The following is a 21331-nucleotide window of genomic DNA, read 5'->3' on the forward strand; positions in this document are numbered from 1 at the left end:
TCAGTGATGGGAAAATGAAGGGAAGGTGAAAAGGTTGTCAAAGGTCTTGTAAAAAGAATAATCTTCCAAGTGAATGTACCCATTAAATTACTGGAAATTGTCTATCAGCAAGATACAGAATCAATATACTCAGAACTGACACGAAATACCTCAACAGTGCGATTTTACTGGAATGATACAGAATCTCCTGGGTATGAAACCTGTGAAACGCAGTAGCGAAGAGCATTCCTGTGTAACGCTGTCCTTGGCAGCTGCTCAGCGCTGTGACCGTGGCTCGGAGCTGGAGCACGGCTGCTTCCAGCGGCAGAGCGCGGTGCGGGCACACACTCCCCGCGGCTCAGCCCCGGCACCGCCCGGGCTGCGGCACCGCGATGGCTCCGTGCAATTAATGGTCAGTTAGTTCTGCCTAACGTAGCTCCGGAGGAGAAATCCCACGGTGGCTGCTGGCATAGCTGGACCTGCCGTCGCTCCCTTACCGGCGACATGAGCCGGACCCCGGCGCGGGTGCGAGGGGTGCTGGCACGGCGGGGGAGCCCGGGGCGGGGCTGCTCGGGGGTGTCAGCGGAGACCCCAGAGCAGTGTCAGGGTTGTCTCCAGGTCCCCCTGGAGATGTCACCGAAGCCCCCCGGCGATGTCAGTGAATGCCTCCGGGAGTGTCAGCAGAGCTCACCGGGGGTGTCACACCCCCCCCCCCCCGAGGTGTCACCGGCTGTCCCCGAGGTGTCACCGCGGCCCCGCAGCGCCCCCTGGCGGAGCGGCGCGGGCGGCCGCAGGCCCCGCCCCCGGGCGGAGCTGACGCGCAGCGATGGCGGAGGCGGCGGGCGCGGCGCGGCCCGAGGGTGAGCGGCCCGGGGGAGAGCGGCTGGGCCGGGACGGGCCCCCCGCCCGCCGCGCCCGCGCCACAGCCCTCGCTGTGCCTTGCAGAGTGCCCGGGGACCGGCAGCGCCCAGGCGGGCAGCGCGGCCGCCTGCCAGGGATGCCCCAACCAGCGGCTGTGCGCGGCCGGCGCGGCCGGGCCGGACCCGGGTGAGTGTCGGGGCCGGGAGGGGGTTCGGGCGGTCCGGGCGGTCCGGGCGGTCCGAGGGCCCTGAGGGAGCTCCGGGCCGTGCGGGGGCTGCTCTGACGGCCCGGTGTCGCCCCCAGCCGAGGCGGCGGAGCTGCGGGCGCGGCTGCGGGCGGTGCGGCACACGGTGCTGGTGCTGTCGGGCAAGGGCGGCGTGGGCAAGAGCACCTTCAGCGCCGCCCTGGCCCACGGGCTGGCGGCCGACGAGCACAAGCAGGTGGGGCCCCGGGCTGGCGGGAGGGAACGGGGAGGGGGCTCCGACCGTGTGCCCCATCTTCCTTACGGCCTCCTGGCCTTCGTGTATGAACCGCGCTGGGGTGTTCTCAGTGCTGCGAGTTCCCCCGGGGGGGACGGCCCTGTGCCGCCTTGTTTCCAGTGGGGCGCGTTGGCCGGTTTGTTTTTCCAGGTTGCCCTGCTGGACATCGATATCTGCGGGCCATCGATCCCTAAGATGATGGGTCTGGAAGGAGAGCAGGTGAGTGAAACGCTCGAATGCGTTGTTTAAAGGATGTCTGCTCGTTTTTACAGGATTTGGGCTCTGTAGGCTGAAAGCTTGTAAAGGACTGTTTTTGGGAAGTGTGTGGCAGTGGGTAGGGAAGTAAGCTGAGATAGAGGAGTTCAGCATAACTGATTTTGTGAAAGAGTCATCAGGATGAACAGTTCTGCAAACCAGCTTTCCTTGCATAACATTCGTGTACTCGTGACAACTTAAAACCTGAGTAGTATTATCATGATGGGCTTTATCAGCCCCCGAGTATTTTATATAAATATGTGAGGTCACAGGTAAACTTGCATAAGAGTTAAACAGTTACTGTTCACTTATTGATGGAGATCTGGTGCTCCTGCAGTTTTTACCTCAGCCATCCCAATAAAGCAGGATTGTCCCTGCAGGCAGGAAAGCTGTTACCCAGGTTTGACTTATGTTCATATTTTGTGTAACATCTGTATTTGTTTCTCTTACAACTTATGTATCATTTCAATTTTTCAGGTTCATCAGAGTGGATCTGGATGGTCTCCAGTGGTGAGTTGGGGCATCTGTTTCAGAAAGTTTGTTGGGTTTGTTTGGGTTGGGCACCATGTTCTGTGTTAAAAAAATGAGTGAGGGAGGAGCAGGAGGCACTTGTGTTAATTCTTTTTCTAGTGACTTAAATATTCAGATTCTATAGATAGAAGATACAGAATCTATAGATTCTACATGTCCAGATTCTATAGATTCTGTATAGCCTATATCCAGATTCCGTAGAACATACAGAGAATGCTGTAGAATATATTTACAGATTCTATGGAACCTGGATATACATTCTGTAGATTCAGAGTGTTAAATTTCTTTTGTTAATAATAGTAATACTGTATCTCTTGTTTACTGATTTCCCTACTGTGGGCAATAAATATAAATATAAGTTCCTCAGTTTTGTTATGTTGGGTATCAGTTAGCTGTGTAGTGTGTCACCTTTTCTGTGACAGCCAAGAAGTACCTTGCAACCAAGGAAAATCTCATTAATCTTAAGAAAATGCGAGGAGGGTTTTGCAGGAGATTATCTGTAGTGTGCTGTTAAAAAGGCAGCTTGGGCTGAGAGAGAAAGCTGTTTCTATCTTTTTGTTGTCTCCACAAACTGCTGTAACAGCTGCGTTTTTTCAGTCTGACTGCAGTTTTTAATGCCCTGTAATAGAAGATAAGGTTCTCTGCCTTTATTTTATTAATATCTTCTCCCCCAGCTGCTTTTTCTATAAAATAGGGCTTCAGAGTTGGTTTCTCTACTCATTCTTCACTGCTATGTTTATCTACATCTCTTTCAGTATGTTGAAGAAAACTTAGGTGTCATGTCAGTGGGATTCTTGCTTAGCAGCCCTGATGATGCTGTCATCTGGAGGGGACCCAAAAAAAATGGTGTGTATCACATGTTTTCAACAATAATTTACATACTTAAAATCTCTAGTATGTCAATATCATGAGTTTGTTTAATAACATAAAGCTATAAGGAAAAAATAAGTGAATGGTTTGTTACTTCTTTAGATGAACATGTTCATTTGGTGAAGTTAGGAGGTCAAGTGATGTCAGGTTTTTTATGTATTTTTAAGCTTTGTCAAAATACATGTTTTTGTCCTGAAGTTGACAAGTCAGAAGAATCTTCTACCTCGGCTACAGGAGTTGAAGTAGACCCTAAAATCTGCAATACAGGGAGATGAATTTCTTTTTTTCATACTCTTATCCTTTCTTTTAGGGTTGATCAAGCAGTTTCTCCGTGACGTGGACTGGGGGGAGATCGATTACCTGATCGTGGACACTCCTCCAGGGACGTCGGACGAGCACCTGTCCATCGTGCAGTACCTCAGTGCCACCCACATCGACGGGGCTGTCATAGTCACCACCCCGCAGGTATGGGAGATGAATTTCCATGTAGAAGCAACTCACAGGTTAAAGGCAGTCCTGGGGTTAGAGGCTGCTGAACTTCAGAGAAATCTGAGGGTACAGAATCTCCGAGGACTGCCTTGGTTGTGTTGTGCTGGTGTGTGGGTTGGGTGGGTGTCTCAGTGGAGCTGGGGATCCCACTGGGTCACTAAACCACAGGGCAATTCACAATCAAAAGCTGTTGTGTTCTGTATGATGAAATGCAGTGTTTCACTTTCTTCCTCGAAATTAGGGTTCACGTCCTTGTGTAATTTAATCATCAATGGCTTAATGCTCTGAAGAATATCAGTAAGAAGTTCAGTTTTTAAGTGATAAACTGTGCACTGTTTGACACCTGTGAAGTAACCTATCACCTCCAGTAGGCAGTTTTGTCATGTGCATCTTTTTTTCAGCTCTTGGAAAGCTGAAACTCAAAATAAGTCTAGTTCAGACAGAGGTTTTAATGCCTGGTTTGGAACAGGAGCAAAAAACATGTAGTATTTCCACAGCAGCTGAATGGATAACACATAAAGGAAATGAAGTGGTGAGAGTGATACTGGAGAGGTGGTGAGGGAAGGAGAAAGGAACAGGAGAATGAGTGAGGTCCAGCATATATGCAAAAAGTCTGAGGAGAAGATATTTCAGATTTATTTTGGAAGAGGTAACAAGTGTAAACCTGGTGGTTCTTGTCCTCGTTCTACAGGCAATACCAAGGGTCCTTTTGTAAACTGAAAACATGAAAAAGTTGCTTTAAGAAACTGAAGATATGAGATGAACATAGGAGATAAATATGGTGAATGTTTAGACAGATTTCAAAACAGAACCACATCCAGTAGGCTGGAACTGTTGGACCTGCTCTGTTGCTCCTCAGAATTGTTGCTAGCACAGGTAGCACAGATTTCTGTTCCTCAAAATATTGAGACAGCAGTAATAATGCATTATAAATACTCTCTTTAAAATAGCTCTAAGGAGGTAACTGAATGGATCCAGCATGAAAACATGACAGTTGAAATATGAACCTTTGCTAATATTTGTAGGAAATCTCACTTCAGGATGTTCGGAAGGAGATCAACTTCTGCCACAAGGTGAAACTGCCCATCATAGGTGTTGTGGAAAACATGAGTGGCTTTGTGTGTCCAAAGTGTAAGGTAAGGCTGGCTGTGTGTTACAGCGTTTTTGCTGTGGCATTGTATATAAAACATTACTCCAAAAATGCCTTATTGTGTTGCAATATTTTAACTCGGATTTTCCCGTTGTCCCAGAAAGAATCTCAGATCTTTCCCCCGACTACTGGTGGTGCAGAGAAGATGTGCCAGAATTTGAATGTTTCTCTCCTGGGTAAAGTGCCTCTAGATCCACAGATAGGTAAAGTTACTTATTGCACAGCACCTAAAACAAGTTGTTCCTCCTATATTGATGTTATTACTGGAAAAACATGATGTGGGCACTGATGTCTCTTAGGTAAATATCCACTTTTAGATAGAAGGGGTTTTTTGAATCAAAAGTTACTGGAACTGTGATATAGCATGATATGAACAAGAAAAGTGCTGGGGTAATTTCCTTAACCTGAAACTTTAATCAATTAAGATTAGATGATGCATGCTTTCAGCTCTGTAATTATATTTGAAATACAACACGTCTTTCTCTTTGCTGTAATCACCTGGAAATGCAGGCTGAATAAAATCATAACCACTTCAAAGAATAATACCTTGTAGATGTTAAGCATTAAAACTAGTGCTTTAACCTCAGCGTTACTGACACTGCCCAAATTCTATTGTGGGTTGTGAGGGGCCTTGGTTCCTTGCCCACCAGCTATTACAATTAATACTTGAATTAATGACATCAAGGAACAGGTCAGTACTCCCAACATAGCAAATAAAGGTTTCTTCTAACACAATTCCCCTGTAAACTGTAAGCTGTAACTGTAGTCTTATTACTGTCATCAGAGCTTCCTAAAAGGAATAGATGTAGGTGGCTGTTTGAAAGAGTGTAACTGAAGTGGGATAAAGGGTAAAAAAAAAAGCTTATCTTTTCTTGTTGCTTTGCTCTTGTGTTTTTCCCTGTCCTTCAAGGAAGAAGTTGTGACAGAGGCCAGTCATTCCTGTCTGAAGCACCAGAGTCTCCAGCTACGTTGTCTTACAAGAATATCATTCAAAGTAAGTCTGAGAATCACTGTGCACTCTCGGTTCCGAGCACTGCTGCAATATATAAAGGTGGTAAACAGGATTATGCTATTCTGCCACAAATAATAAAACAGGAAATGTGCATAGCAATTCTGAAAGTAATAGCTGCAAATGCCACGTTTGCTTCTGGGCATCGGTTCTGACAGGCTTTTAAAGCCAGAAGGAGATTGTGTTTGATAACTGGTTTCTGTATTTGATTCAGTCATTCATTCACAGAGGTGTGTGTGCCCTTACCCTCACAGAAAAGTTCTGAGGTTCTCAAGCAGGCCTGTGCAGGGTGCTCTCCATAACCCATGGGATGCAGCTGGCTAATTATGCCTCCACTTCTGACTGTAATGGCACAAAACTCCCTTTCAAAACCTACTAAAGAGCTGGTGTTATTACAGAATGCAGACAGCTGGGAAATCCCTGAAGCCATTTTCACCTTGATAAAGGCCCAACTTGAGATATTTGTACCAACAGTGATGCAGCATCAACAAACTCCTGATGTGCAACTGAAGTACCATTTACATTACTTTCTCTCCGTCTTTGCAGGAATTCAGGAGTATTGTGAACACCACCATTCTCAGGAAGAAAAGATGATCTAATCTGTGAATGGAATAAAAAAATGTAGCTCTTGTTTAATTACAGAAAAGTAACTTATGCCTTGATTTAATAGAAGGAATGTATTCTTTTTGTATATTGCAAATAAATTCTTAATTTAAATGTTCTTGCCTTAGTGCTTTCCGTAGTTCAGGATTCGTGTAGCTGTTCCTTCACTGGAAAGCTGCGAAACTGAGTCTGCGTGTGGGTTAAGAGGTGTATTCTGCCTGTGGTGTCACGGTACAAATAACCTGACTGTGAAGTTGGTATTTGGAGACATTGAAACCAAGATGTTGTTTAGGCAGTTGAATATAAAATATGCTGGGCTGACACTGGGGCGTCGTGTAATGCAGGTACTGTGCTGTGCAGGCCTTTGTCCTGCCTGCTGTGCTGGGATGGACTGCAATGCCTCTTCTGCCCCTGGATAACTTCATTTAAGGGTCCTTCCTTCCAGTGGAAAAGATCCATATCTAGAGTAAAATTCAGTGTAGTATCATAGCACAAGTACAGTATTTTATTTGTTTTTTTTCTACAGGTATCAAAATACATGAACATATTTTAACAGTACATAACTGCCTGCTTCACAGAAGTGCTGTGTGAACATGCCTCCTGAATTTTGTTTTCTTCTATTTGACCCTGAGCCTCGATACTAAATAAACATTCAGTATCTTTAACTAAGAGGCCCTTTGGGATTGTAATTCCTGTTTTTATTGAGGAATCAAAGCTTTGAAAAGTGAATATTGTGTACCAGAGAGAAAGGCAGTTTGATTTTGTTTATTGTAATTCCAAAATTAAACAACTTAGCATTGTCTTTTCATTACATTTAATTCTTGGCTAAGATAATCCAGCAATTTCTGGTTAGCTTTCCTGGAAGCAGTGTGCTCTGTATAAACCATTTTTTCAAACACAAATGACATTATTTCATGCAGGCATAATTCTAGAAGAGCTTTATTTAAATATCTTCATGTGAAGAACAGCTTTCATGAATTAGTAATTTTACTGCTCATCCTTTTAGTTCTTCCTTGTTTGATTACCTAGGGACTGTCTTGCCATGTTCTTCAGTTCCATCCTCTGAAATCCTCCTGCTCTGCCCTGCAGAGTGAACAGAGGACACGTGGCTGTCAGCAGAACCTGGGACATGGGAATCTGGGGTAGGTCCCCTCTGTATGACACTGCAAGAGAGGCTTGTTGGAGAATCAGAATCACCCTGCCAGGAGTTCCTGTGGGAACTGAGACCTGGGAAGAGCCAGAACCAACCGTGACAGGCGTGTTGGGCTGTGCTGCCTCATGGGCTGTGGCTGACAGACAGCTCAGTACTTACTCTGGGGAGCATCTCCCGTGCCAAACAGCCTCGAAGTTACTCTGCTGATGGTCTTCTGTCCCCCTAATTTGCAGTGGATGTAACCATATAAATTAGCAGCCTGCAGGGAGATCCCAGCTATCACGAGAGCCTGTGGACAAACAGGAGTTCAGCAGGGACAAATATACCACTACCTATCAGCCATGTAGGATCTACACATGTGTGTACCCGTACATACCACCTAGAGAAGTGTGGGCTGTAAGAGGGAGATAGCCCTTCCCATAATAAATGACCTTCAAAGAGATCCAATCATGTCAAACACAGTGGTTCCCTCCTACAAAATGTCTCTTTCAGCAGAACACTGATACCACTTTTGTCATGCTGCATTTTTGAAGACTTCATTACTTCCCTAAAAGCACTTACTCAGAAAACGACCTCCTCAACAGATTCCAGAAACATCTCATGGGTTTGAAGTCTGATTTGTATCTAAAAATTTTGCATCCAAATCTGTGGCACACTGCAGGCCTGGTTAGCTGCCAAATGCCTTATATCCAAATCAGATCCTGTAATTTACAAGTTTACAAAGGGCATCCATAGATAGGAATCCCTATCTAGCATTGACAGGCAGTGAAAAGAACTGGCTCCTTTTGTGGTACTACAGGGTTAGCAGCAGCTGGGACCCGTCTGACTAATGGAATAACTTACAAAAAATGTTTCTCAGCCTCAGGACTGGTTTCCTGAAAGGATCTAATTTTCCTTTATGCAGCTTGCCCTTTATGGGCACCTGAGCAACCTGCCTTCAGAGCCAGCTGGGGTTCTGTCTCCAACCAGCTCTTGGCTTAGCAAACAATCTCTGGTTTTCAAAAATAAAGGTGGAGCCACGAACAAAGAGTTCTGGTTTAATTTTAACTGCTGCCTTTTTAGCTGTGCCATTTGGGGTACCAAAAAGCAGTTAATGATTTGCAATTGATTCATGCCCATAGCTAAATTTCTTGTTTAATTGAATAGTAAAATGCAGTCTTGGCTGATAACTGGTTATGTGGCTGTACATGTTGGAGGTGCCTTTTATCTATCTATACTGAATTAAGAAATGGTACTGAGCATGGCTGGGGACGTGACAGAATGAATTCTGTGGTGATTATCCAAGCACCTAATGTTTGCAGGGGAAAACATGAAGATTTCATAGACAAAAATATCTTAACATAATGCAATATATACATAATGCTATGCAATTCCTCTTGTATTTAGAAAAAAAAAAACAACTTGGGTTTTGGTGTTTTTTTTTTTGTAAAGTAGATGGCTTATAAATAATTATAAAATACATACTTATAGTTCCATTTATCGAGCTTTTAAGCACTAATAATGCTGGTTCTTTTAAAGGGAATGGTACCAGAGATCTAAAATCCTTACTTTTCAGAGTAAGTAGCATTCAAATCCCGGGGAGACTTAAAAACCTGAAAACCAGCATCACCAGCTCATTTTTGTCCTCTTCCATTAGTTTCATTGGACTGAAATAAGCTGGGGAAGAGTGAGTTGCTACAGTTAAAAAGAAGGCCAAAATTTTGCCCACCACTTGAGGTTCTCCAGTCACATGAAGGAGTTGACATCCAATAACCCATTAGAAGAGCAGCTAAAAATTACTAATCCATTCCAGAGTGCAGGGCTTGAGTACAGAAAACTCTTTGGGGTTCCTTGAAGCTGTTGGTGGGATTTTTGTACTGTTGGAAGATTTGGTTCAAGACCAAGAGATCTGGGGTTTCCCTCTACCAAGATTGTCTGTTAGCTGTAGATCCTTCATTATTTCCTCACTCACCAGCCATTTCAGCTTCAAGGAGAACAAGGTGCTAAAGAGAAACAGTGTCCAAATCACGGGGCAGATGATGAGACCAAGCCAAAAGATTCGGGCTTCAGCTTCAGTTGAGGCAGCAATTGTAGGCACCTGGAAGGGAAATTATCGAAACTATCAGTCACCAAGTCAAAATGCACAATAAATGACAAATATCTGGGCTCTTGAGGGAGAACACAACACCTCAGAGCAGGCTGCAAGAGCTTTGGTTACAGATTTCTTTAGGACAGCACATCTCATGTGTCTCTGTCTATACTGGAAGGCTCGTGGTTAATTACTACACTTAAAAAAAAAAAACACACAACAAACAAACAAGCAAGAAAGAGAATTGACAGAAGGTTCTGATCTTTCCAAAGTTTTTGAAACCTAACTCTAAGCCTCAGACCACTCAACCACCAGCAGTGTCAGTTTCTGAAATACAAAGCTTCACACTTGGAAAAGAAAACACTCCCACTCTGAAAACTGAAAAGCCTTTCAGTTAATTTTCAATATACTGAATTTTCCATGTAAAAATAAGACTAACCCATCCTTCCCCCATGAGGCAGACATTGTCATGGAACTTGTAAATGTAGTTAAATTACTCCATCTTGCCTAAGAAACTCCTGAAAGATGCAATTACTATGAGGTGTCTTAACTTTTTCATGTACCCTCTAGACCAGTGATGTTGCAGAGATCCAGAGAATAACATTCTATGCCTTTGTAATTACAGAAAATGACAGCTCCTCCGAGTCAATAAAAGGGTTTAATCACCTGTATCCTGAATTACTGACAAATTACCCAGCAGTGGCATTGCATTGCACTAACTTTGTGGGAGGAAAAATCCCAAACCCAAACACCTGAGAACTTTGCACCTGAAAGACTTGGTTAATTTGATGAAAGATTACAAAAGGCTACACTCAGCAGACTAGTAAGAACTGCTTTTCTTTCAACCAGCATCAGCAGCAAGCAGGATTTCCGAGGTGAACTTCTGTTGTAACAACCACGTGCCAAGAATTAGTTGTTGGTGAGTGACTTGGAATATCTCTAAGCATATTTACCCATAAAGCAAGAGACCTTAATGAGCTGCCAGAGGACTGGCAAAGGAGGTGGGAATGCCTGACTCGGGGAAGTGAGAGAACTGCAGGTATTTCAGGACCTTGCTATGACTAAGTCTTTCTCATGGGTAAGCCATGACGGAAGTATTATCAATATGTTCCTTCTTGTGGTACTATAATTTTTGCATTAATGAAGTTACCACTTGCCAGAAATTTTGGAAGGCTTTAGCCCATGCGGGTGAATCAACTTGGTACTTCTAGGCTAGAATGAAAACCTGTAATAGGTGAACAAGGCTTGCTCATCTCACAGTAATTTTGAGGTCTGGAGGTCATTTTATGGATGTCGCTGCTTTTAAGTGCTAAGAAAGCTCTTTATTCCCGTCTCCACAGAAGTGAGACTCTCTGACGGTGGTCTGGTTTCTTTTCTCTCGTGCAGGGATGTCTCTGCTCTGCCTTTAGCTTCCCTTAGGTCACAGGGCCCAGGCGGAGCTGTGTTCTCTGCTCAGGGGAGCGCTGAGCTCGGCGCGGGGCTGCAGAGGGCACTCCAGCCCCGCACAGCTGGGAGGCCCCAGAGGGATGGATGACCCACTGAGCAGCCCCTGGGCGCTGTTCTGCCAGGCTCTTGCTCGAATCAGGCTGTGGAAAGCACAAACCTGAGTCTTGACTCTGGTAGTGATGCCAAATGCCATTTTACAGCTTGTTTGCTCAGGGTGTTTGGGGCAGCACTGGCAGTATCAGAGTGCTCTGTGATCTGGGTTCTATTCTCTGCAGTGTTCCACGAGCATGAATGAAATAGCAGTTTTAAAATACTGAATCACAGAATCAACGAGGTTGGAAAAGACCTCTGAGATTATCAAGTCCTACTTGTGACCCAACACCACCTTGTCACGCAGACCATGGCACTGAGTGCCACATCCAGTCTTTTTTTTAAACTCCTACAGGGACAGTGACTCCACCACCTCCCTGGGGAGCTCATTCCGATGCCCGATCCCTCCTTCTGTATGGAACTTCTCCCTAATGTCCAAACCTAAACTTCCCCTGGCGCAGCTTAAGACTGTGCCCTCTTGTCCCATTGCTGGTTGCCTGGGAGAAGAGACAGACCCCCACCTGGCTACAACCTCCTGTAAGGGAGTTGGAGAGGGTGATGAGGAATCTGAACTATTTAGCACCGCTTTCCACACAGACCATTCCTGAAGAGGATTCTGTGTTGGCATTATCTACGGGAAGATGTGTTTATTGCAAGATATTCTCACCAGAAAATAAAACAGAACCACCAGAAACGTTTCGTACCTACAGCACCGTGCTGTGAATATTTATTCTGCTGATCCATGTGCTGACAATGTTGTGAGACCAGCTTTGTCCAGCAGGCTTCCAGGATGTGAGAAACCAGTGTTTGCAATACTTATATTGTGTTCTATATGAACACTTACATTGTGTTCTATAGAAGCTGGATAAAAAGTAACTGTTACGAAGGTGCTCTATTTGTTACTCTGTTTGACTTCGGATCAGCTTTGCAAATTTCCTATGCGTTGTTTGCCCTGTGCCTCCTTCTATTAATATATTTACCTTTTTTGCTTCAAACACCCAGTGGCTTTTTCCATCTTCATCAATCTGGTTCCACCAACGCAAACCAACCAAGAGTCTTCCTGTCACGTTCTAGTGATGAAACCATTATTTGCATTAATCAGTAGCACAAGTCACTTGTCTAACAGTTAAAAATAAAAAAGACAAGCATGTTTGAAAATCATCTTCTTTTACCAAATGCTAAAATTACTTGTAAAAGCTGTGCCAGCTTGAGCACAATGGCCATTAATGATGGATGGAATTACCACAAATTTAGAAGCCTGTTCTCTTCTAATATGATGATTAGCACAATAGAACTTATTTAGATAAGAAATTATAGGTTGTATCTTTTTCAAGTCAGTCAGTTGTACAAGCACCCAGTAATAAACAAATTTCCTCAGTAAAAGAGGAGCACTGAGAACAAAAACACACTGAAAAATGGGAGATTAATGATAAGCGAATCAACTGTGTGGATCGAGCAAACAAACTAAGAAAATATTCCTGCACCTGGAAGAACACTGGAAGCTTTCAGAATACTGGAGACACATCAATGCTTCACTTCTACAAAACAAAAACCTTGTTCCACATGGGGAGCCCCTGGATCCTGGGCTGGCCTGACCCACCTGCCTGCACTTGATTGAGGCACCAGAGCCATAGCTGGGTTTCCAGGGGCCTCCTGCAGCCTCTGCAGGGGTCTGGTCTGCAGCTCTGAATGTCCCCAGGCATTCATTACTTTAATTTTTATTTTTTGAGGGGGAAATTACAAAGAAATCTACCTACAGCAAATCAATTTTCTCACCATTTTAGTATCTCCCACGAACCATAGAGAACATGGTGATAAACAATAACAAACATATGTAAACATCTTCATTAAACTGGGCTAGACATGTAATAAACCAACAAATCATGATGTTCTGTCAGTATGCATATTCCCTTTTTTCGTTTTATTCAATGGCAAGCAAAATACTTTCAAAGGTAATTACTATTCAGGGTCATCTTACCTTGACTGACCAAAAGTCAAAGGATAGAAGGAGGAGAATAGTGACAAAACAGGCAACAAAGCTGTTGCTGAACCAGTCACAGAACAAGTAGGTAACAATAGCACTCACTCGGAAAAACAGGTGGAAAAAGGTGGCCAGTGGGTGCCTAGAAAAGAAAACACAGAGCGTGTATGAAGTGATGGGACAAGAAGGAATGTTGCAGTACTCACTGACAGCGTAGCGTAACACCAGTATTTCTACTTCAAAGTGGTATTTTGGTTGTAGCTTCTATTATTTCAAATGTTGGTGGGTACCTTCATTATCAAAGCAATAGTATTTTCAGTGGCTGAGCTTCAATCCAAAGTTAAAAGACGAAGTTTAGTTTCACCAATTTCTTTGGTATGTCTGAAGGAGTGCAGTGGTTACATTCAGCAGTGTTGTAAAAATTCTCATTTTTTAATGAAATAAACCAGCTTTTCAAAGCACAAAATAGTTGAGACAATTCTTGTGCCTTTCAGAACTGTTTTGAAAACAAAACAGGAACTCTGAAACTAAAAAAAAAAAAGTATCCGTTTGGTGTAAGACAAAATGAATCTTCATACTTAATGTCTAAACCCAAGCACTTCCTTTCAGAGAGGGACAACGATTCCTGAATCTAGCAGTTCTTATGAATTATAGCATGTTAATTTCACTAGATATTTATGCTTTGCTCATCCAACAAAATTTTGTCTGTAACAAAACAAAGAGGAATTTCAGTGAAAGAAGTAACTGTATGACATGGAATATTGGCCTGTGCAGTGGGAGCGGGGGTTGGAGAATTCTGGAAAGAGCACAGTACAATTTTCAGGGGAATATGCCAAGTATAAAACTTACTCCATACAGTTGGCTTGTGTTAATTAGTTGAAAGTGAGAATTAACTAGAGGCTATTGCATTTAAACAACTTCTCCCTTAAGGGTGAATGAATAAAATTTATTTTCTGAATAAGATATTTTTATTTAAGTCAGCAGTTATCTTCTTAAGCTCCTCCACCACTATGAAAAATTAACAGTAGTGTGACCTGGACCGTAATTAACCATTCAATAGAATGTTATTTTGTTATTGTGTATAATAAAATGAGATATATAATATATACACAATTATAATTGTTTATTATAAACTTAAATGATAGCTTTATAAATATAATAACTATTTAAAGATCCTTATTGTAATATTATCCTATAGCTGTTTGACTGTTTATATTTATATAATGTCAGTACTGTGTTTGCAGTCCTACACACATGACTGCAGAAGGAAAAACGATGCACAGCTGTAGTTTATATTTACTCCTGGTCATGCCCAGGTTAACTTCAAACTTTCCAAAAACTGCTTCTGACTTACAACTAAATATGTCACACTGTAAGTGAAAGGGGCTTTTTCTGCTGTAAGCAGGTGGGTGGAGTGGGGTGGACATTGTGAGCTGTCAAAACCAGACAGTGCCTCGCTGCTCACACGGGGGTGGACAGAGCTTCTGTAGCTGTGTCAGTGCTTCCAGGCTGACTAACTTTGGAGAAGAACTGTTTCATTTTGGAAGGCAGATTGAGCAGGATTACTGGATTGCAACAGCATTACTGTTTGGATGCTGGATCTGTTCCAATCTCAAACTTTGAGGGGTATTTACTAGAAAAAGTCTGTGAGCAAGAAGCTCTCGTTCACTCCTGTGCTGAACACTTGCTGAGGCTGTGGAATGTCAGTCCTCTCCCAAGGATATGCTGACCAAGCCACAGACAGACTTGCAGGTTCTTGTCCTATGGGAGGAAGGCAGAGACGTATCAAAACTTGCACCTCATTTTTTTGGGCAGCTCTCTCAACCTCAGAAAATTTATGCTTAAAAAAATAATAATCCTGAAACTAATAGAATCTAGTAAATAAACTGCTCGCTTCCTCACTTAACAGAACAAATGTGTTCTCTTAATTTGCAGCTATTATGAAATTTTTAGTTCCTATCATATGCAAACAGAAGTTTTAATAAGGAGATGATCATCTTTTAAAACCTGAAGCTAAACAGTCCTTTTAAAAATAACTTTCTTGTTTTTATTCTGTGAACTCATTTTTATTGAATTAAATTGTACTCCATAAAACTCTTTTAAAAGTTAATATCCAGAAATACAATGGCATTAATTGTATATTGGTATCATTGCATAAACATACATTATCCCTTGTACTAATGGGAGACAGTACAGGCTTTAGAATATGCTAACTTTTCTTTTTTTCCTTTTCTTTATTCAAATCCAGTAAAGGATGAAGGTAACTGAAACTCTGCTTCGCAGACATTTGCTCCTGAGAGCACAGCAACCCTCTTTCTTGGACTTTCATTTTTCCTGTTGCACCTAAACCTCCCTCTAGTGTAGAACTGGAGCCTCGAGGCTGAAGGGTTGCCTTTTACCTTATTACAATGACCTTTGTTCAATTTGCAGGCATGATGCCTGTTGGGACAGGAATGAGCTTCTGTGAATTTAGATGCATCCCACATTAAGGAATCAAATATACTGAAGCAGATTTTGAATGAAGAGGCTCTCTGATCATTGTGTTGCCTGGTTGATTGGTAAAAGAAGTGATTATGTGTTCCAGATCCAATGTTCTGGTATTCCAGTGAACTGCAAAAAGGGTCTAAGTTATCTTTTTCTAACTTCCTAGGAAAGTAGCCATTAACTTCTCACTTTTAAGGAGCCCTTTTGCATGTACTTTGGAGAACCACAAAAGTACATCTTGTCATAGCTTATGAAAATTATAACCAATTTCAAGATATATGAAATTGGGATAAAGACAAGATTAGAACATCTTGTTATGCCCTCTAAGACGACAACTAAATTTTGCAGCACCCAAGTGTGGTACAGGCTTGTTTAGACAAGATTCTTCAGAAATCTAAAAACAAACATCTATGTGAACAGTGTAAGCAGTTCTGTGTGAATACAGTTTCATTTCTGCATTCTAGAGCAGGTGAATTTTCAGTATGAGATTATCTTTTAATATTGTTGTGAGGGCAAGAAAGAAGAGCTGTCTTTAACAAAATAAGTGTTTACACAAAGTTGATCACTTAATAGTTTGGTTTGCTGAACTTTGCTTGTCTGTATTTATGGAGTAGTGTGGGCCAACAGGAGCAGATCTGTAAAGTAACTGGTGCTGTGGACCCCCTACAAACATTTCAGGATGGTTTCACTTCATGCTCAGTTTAGTCTGGTCCTACAGATGGAATCTGTGGCTCATGTGTTCAAGGTACTTCTAAGCTGTGTTTCAGTTTGGCTGAATTCTTTGGGCTATGTCTCCAAGATAACATCAAAATATAAATGTTCATTTAAAATTTGTGCTGCTGCTGAAGGCTGACTCAGTGTGTAGTTAAAAAGTCCAATACAGTCTGAAGTGCAGAAATGCTTCACCAGATACCAGTAAAACAGAGTAATTGCACTGTAAAGCTACAGGATTGCTTGTGACCTCAGATGTCATTTTGTCGGGATTAACATCTCTTACGTTTCTTTGTTTACACCTAGAAGAAATATTATCATTGTAATGGACCAGAGTAAACTGGGGCAAAGTAACTGGGGCACCTTCTAAACCAAAGGTGATTATGTACATTATTGGTGAGTGCATGCATAATTTCTTTTGACATAAAATTCTTCCTTTTACAATCTTTTTTGAAGAACCTTCAGCCAGCTACTGTGGAACAGCTCTATCACCTGGGACCTCAGTGTGGCCAGAGCTGCAGAGTGACACCCAAGGTGACAAACCCAAAGGCAGACAGCTTAACCTGGTGGGAGGGGTGAATTTTCTTAGGTAACATCTACGAGGATAAGATGTACAATATTTCACACATCATCACACCCCGTGGTAGGGGAAACGTGACAGTTTTATTGCAGGTTTCTTGCTGTTTCCTTTCAGCCAGGTGTGCAGTGCAATGCCTGAGCACTGCAGCACAGCTGCTTTTGCTGGAGCTGAGAGGCCTCTCCGCTGCTCCAGCTCTAGCAAAGGTAGTTTGGTCGGGTTTTGGAGCGTTGGGTGTGTCAGGTTTCCGTTTCCATGGCCGGGAGATGCCGGACAGCGAGGCCGGGCCTCGCCTTCTCCAGTCCGGGCATCTCCCGGACAGAGGCTCCCCATCCTCCCCGGGCAGCCTGTTCCAGCGCTTCACCACCCTCTCTGTAAAAAACATGAATCAAGCGCTTAAAAGGAGCTTTCTGCGTTCCCGTGCATCACTCCGGCCGGAGCAGCGAGGGCCTCACGGGCTCCGCGATGCTGCGGCCTCCGCGCCAATACCTGATCCGCGCCTTCCGCAGCGCCAGCTCCTCCTCGCTCCCGAAATCCAGGGACACATCCTCGGTGTCGTCCACCAGCGCCTGCGGCGGGGACCCGGTCAGCTCGCAGGGACCGGGGGGGCTGTGCCGCCCCCCGAGCATCCCGCCCCGCCCGCCCCTCTACCTGCTTCATCCTCCCGCGGCTCCAGGGCCGGGAGATGTGCCGGGGAAAAGGGGTCGGGCTGCCCCTCGCCGGGATGCGCCTCCCCGGGCACCGCCTCGGAGCGGGGCCGGCTGCGGTGGCGGCGTCTGCCGAGGCCAGGGCGGCTCCAGCCCCACCGGCAGCATCAGCCGGAACGGGACCGCTGCGGTCTCGTGCTCAAGAGAAACCCTGAAAGGAAAAAGGAGTGGAGAGAAAGGCTGAACGTGGCTGTACAAACGTGAGAGCACACCTGCGTGTCGCGTCTGGGGGGCACCCGCGGTGCTGCCGGTGCTGCCCCCCCTCAGCGGCCCCGTGTCCCTGTCGGGTACAGCTGTGGGGAAGGTGGTAGGACACAGCACCGCGGTGTCCCACTGGTGTGGTGTGGGTAACTCGGCCCTGCAGTTAGAGTAGCTGAGGGCACTTGTTCTGTTCAGCCTGGAGGAGACCCCCCCCATTGGGGTCTGCACCTTCCTCATGAGGGGCAGTGGAAGGGCAGCTCCGATTTCTGCATTCTGTGACAAGCGACAGGACCCCAGGGAATAGCCTGAAGTTGTGTCGGGGAGGTTTAGGCTGGATGTTGGAGAAAGGTTCTTCCCAAGGAAGGTGGTTGGGCACTGGACAGGCACCCAGGGCAGTGGTCACAGCACCAAAGCTGATGGAGCTCAAGGACTGTTCTTGGGCACAGGGTGTGACTCTTGAGCCTGTCCTGTGCAGGGGTTGGACTCGATAATCCCTCTGGGTCCCTTCCAATTCAGGGTATTCTATGATTTATTTTTTTTTTAATTGCAGGTGAATTATGCAGCAGAGTCAGGGAAGTGAAACAAGACAACTGAATTTCAGGATGGGTGTAAGGATTTCACAATAATGGGGGGAAATAGTCTGGTCAGCTAAGCACAAAGTGGAGGGTCAAGGAAGATCTGATAAACTGCAGCCACGTGTAGGTCTGACTAGCTGTTAGCATTAAATAAACCTGCAAAATAATAACTTCCTAGTCTTTTCTAAAACACCTAGCTGAACCAGACTGCATCTGTTGAGTAAGTACAGAAGTTACTGAGGTGAACCATAGCCTAAAATTCTGAAATATTTAAGGAGACCTTTCATTCCCCGAAAAGATATAAACTCTTTGATGCTTAAAAACTATTCTGACACAGTTTCACTTCTTAATTTTATGCCAATTATTAATTAAGACAGTCTAACTGCATCAATAAAGTAGAGGTTTTATTCTTTGGTCAACTTCATCCAACGAAAAAGAGTGGAATGGAATGCAATGTTTACATTAAAGTTTATTTATCACATTTAGCACAAGAATATTACAGGCTACAGGGTAGAGAATATGCATGGAACTACTTAACAAACTATTACACACACACTTTATACATACTAACTTGTATCATTTATCTAATGATCTATTATTATGAATATCTCTTATTACTGATTCCAAATCAATATATAGTCCATGGATAAACATAGCATAAGTAGTCTTTTTCTCCCAGTTTTCACTTTGGTAACAGGTATTCCCTGCATGGTATCCCTCCACAGAAATTAGCAGCTTCTTCTTTCCCTCTCACTGAGTGTCCAAGGCCATTTGATGGATTCCAGCATTATCTCTGAGGCCTCTCTCTGGGCAGCTGCCTCTGGCTTTCTAGGCTGAACACCTCTTTGGTTTCCTACACTTTGAAAGCTATCATGAGGTACAATTACTAAATAATTTTGTGCATACCTGGAGCTGACCTCTACTTCATTTACTGTATCAACATGCACTTCTGCTCACAAGCAACGTATTAACAGTAACTCAAACAGAACCAGCTCTGACTTGGAAGCTGCTCCTGGAACTGCACTGACAGACACCTTCAGCATCTTCCTGACTGCCAGATTCTTCATCTCAGCTACTGTATCAGCTCCTCTTGTACCTCTCAGTGCAGTTCTGCCAGCAAATCTGATGGTTTAAGTTTAGTAATTCTGTAGTGTTGCTGTACTGTCCGACCTATTGCATTTTTGTTCTAAGGAAGTACCTGTGTGCTGTGTTCCTTGTCAGAGAAAGCAGAACTTCCATGGGAGAGGTGACAATTAGCCTGTCATTGCATTAGGTATCTGATTTACTACTCTGGTTCCTCTAATTTTCCCTCCTTCCAGTGCTTATCTCCACTGACTCACTGCAGGGATTAACTGTTTTCCTAACAAAATCTATGAGATAGTCCCACAGGAGACTATCACTATAAAATGCAAATAAATATTTTTTTAATAAATTCTCTAAAAAGCTATATCAAATTATGCTGTGTGACTATTCAAGGTATTTTACAGGTCATCATTTTCTTTTAGAGCAAATTAAGAGCTAGAAAGAATCTTTGGTCCCTAGAGGAATCATTGCTCAAACTAAGAATTCCTTCATTTTGAGTTTACTGGAAAAGAATTCTTCCTTTTTTTTTTAAATAAGTACATCTGAGTGAAACCTCATTGGAAGCTTCCAGTGTTTTCTAGGATTTCACAGAACAGATTGTCTTATTTTCAACACTCTTTCTGAGTTCTGGTTTAACTACAAATTATTTGAACCTTGGAAAGATTAGCAACACCCTAAAGGTGATGTAAGTTCTCAAATACTGCTTCAACAGCACCAAAGGTGGAGATGGTTACACTGAATTTATGAACTGTGCTTTGATTTTCAGGTTTGTACACAGGAAAACCTTGACCATTTATGAAATATATTAAGATTTCACTTAATTGCTGACAGAAATATATAGCATAAAATCGTTAAAAATATATCACTTGCTGCTGTGCACTTGCCATTACCTTGCAGGCAATCAATCCTCTCCCCAGGCAAATAACAGCCTCTGTATTGTAGAGCACTATCAGTGCCAAAGGCTTGATAGGAATAACTAAGAAATGCCTCTCATTCTCTGCTTCAACAATAAATAGGACCTCCTCTAAGATTAATATGCTGTTTTATTCACACAGCTACCAAGAAGTCAGCTGATTTCTCTTTCTCTGTAGAGCACCACCCAAAATCTTGCAGGATATGGCATCAGAGACTCTCCCTGTAAATAGCCCGAGGACATTGTGAATAACTTGACAGTTTTTGCTCTGGTTTAGGTATCTCAGTGGTGTTTACAGTTGAGTATTCTGTTCCTCTGAATGTTGGAAAATATTGTTAATCCACTAATAACTCTTACCTCACTTTCATTAGATACATTTAAGGGGTTTGTGTGAGGTTCAATAAAATGTTTACATTTTGAGGAGATAAGGCAACATCCCAGATCCACTGCAGTGGGTGGGGCTTATCCCTGCACTCTGGGATCCGTTTCCCGGAATGGCAGTGATTTTCTCAGAACAGGTGCTGCGAGTCCCTCCCTTTCTTTGCCCTATGAATTTAAAATGCCTGTGCACTCTCACACAAGCATCCAGTACCTCTCTTGCCTTAGGCCAGTCCTGTATAGGCTTGCTGAGGAAAAAAAATACAATACTAATAATCCTAACCTATTAAATAAAAGATTCTAAGGGTTATTGAACAGTTGAGAAACTTAGTACAATAGGAAGCTGATAAGAAAAACTGAGTGCTGTTGCTCCTACAGCTTTATCTGCAAAAAACAAGTTAATAAATAATAAAAGTTGAAGTCGCTTATAAAAGCTGTAAGCTGCTTATTCAGTAAGCTTTATTTCTTGTATTCTTTTTTTTCGTCCCCTAGCTGCTAGTAATACCCATGTAGCCTCGTTCAGCTTCCTGAGATGCTTGTTAGACAGTTCTTCAACCACTTTCACTGGCAATTTCTACTTCATCTTTTGTTGTGGAGGCTGTGGCTAAGCAGCTTTGGCTATACCTGTTTGCATTTGATTTTCTTATTTATTCTAAATTGCTGTGTCTGTGAGAGGGTGGTAAAGGAAATAACTTTATCAGGAAAAAAAAAAAAAAAGAAGAATATAGACAAAACACA

At 43.3% G+C, this 21331-nt stretch overlaps 2 protein-coding genes across 3 annotated transcripts; one reads left to right on the top strand and one right to left on the bottom strand.

Annotated features, from left to right (window-relative positions):
• Positions 1-810: 810 nt before the first annotated feature.
• Positions 811-6340, top strand: NUBP1 (nucleotide binding protein 1). The gene is made up of 10 exons (XM_027885851.1): positions 811-1026; positions 1144-1280; positions 1470-1538; positions 2052-2084; positions 2861-2951; positions 3286-3440; positions 4490-4600; positions 4715-4817; positions 5525-5608; positions 6170-6340. The coding sequence occupies exons 3-10, from the start codon at positions 1515-1517 to the stop codon at positions 6220-6222; spliced, it is 654 nt and encodes a 217-aa protein (XP_027741652.1). The 5' UTR covers positions 811-1026; positions 1144-1280; positions 1470-1514; the 3' UTR covers positions 6223-6340.
• An 809-nt stretch (positions 6341-7149) lies between these two features.
• On the bottom strand, positions 7150-17489 carry TVP23A (trans-golgi network vesicle protein 23 homolog A). Of its 2 annotated transcripts, none has more exons than XM_027885854.1 (7): positions 17388-17489; positions 17226-17305; positions 13070-13106; positions 11964-12053; positions 9331-9456; positions 7539-7668; positions 7150-7309 (listed from the first exon to the last, which is right to left on the bottom strand). In XM_027885854.1, exons 1-7 carry the CDS (start codon positions 17394-17396, stop codon positions 7248-7250), a joined length of 534 nt encoding a protein of 177 aa, XP_027741655.1. In that variant the 5' UTR covers positions 17397-17489; the 3' UTR covers positions 7150-7247. The 2 variants fall into 2 exon arrangements, with proteins under 2 accessions (XP_027741655.1, XP_027741654.1); XM_027885853.1 differs by having other exon boundaries at positions 12962-13106.
• Positions 17490-21331: the final 3842 nt, after the last annotated feature.

This window comes from Empidonax traillii, unplaced genomic scaffold, assembly GCF_003031625.1.
Source record: "Empidonax traillii isolate 1590-97213 ecotype Southwest subspecies unplaced genomic scaffold, ASM303162v1 scaffold173:size850371, whole genome shotgun sequence".
Classification (NCBI taxonomy): Eukaryota; Metazoa; Chordata; class Aves; order Passeriformes; family Tyrannidae; genus Empidonax; species Empidonax traillii.

Excerpts from the sequence above, each read along its gene's own strand:
- NUBP1 (XM_027885851.1), top strand. The coding sequence starts at position 1,515 with ATGATGGGTCTGGAAGGAGAGCAG. Across the intron at positions 4,601-4,714 it reads TTGTGTGTCCAAAGTGTAAG|AAAGAATCTCAGATCTTTCC; the intron begins GTAAGGCTGGCT and ends CCGTTGTCCCAG. Across the intron at positions 5,609-6,169 it reads TTACAAGAATATCATTCAAA|GAATTCAGGAGTATTGTGAA; the intron begins GTAAGTCTGAGA and ends CCGTCTTTGCAG.
- TVP23A (XM_027885853.1), bottom strand. Across the intron at positions 13,107-17,225 it reads CTGCGGAAGGCGCGGATCAG|GCACCCACTGGCCACCTTTT; the intron begins GTATTGGCGCGG and ends TTTCTTTTCTAG. Across the intron at positions 9,457-11,963 it reads GGGTGTTTGAAGCAAAAAAG|GTGCCTACAATTGCTGCCTC; the intron begins GTAAATATATTA and ends TTTCCCTTCCAG.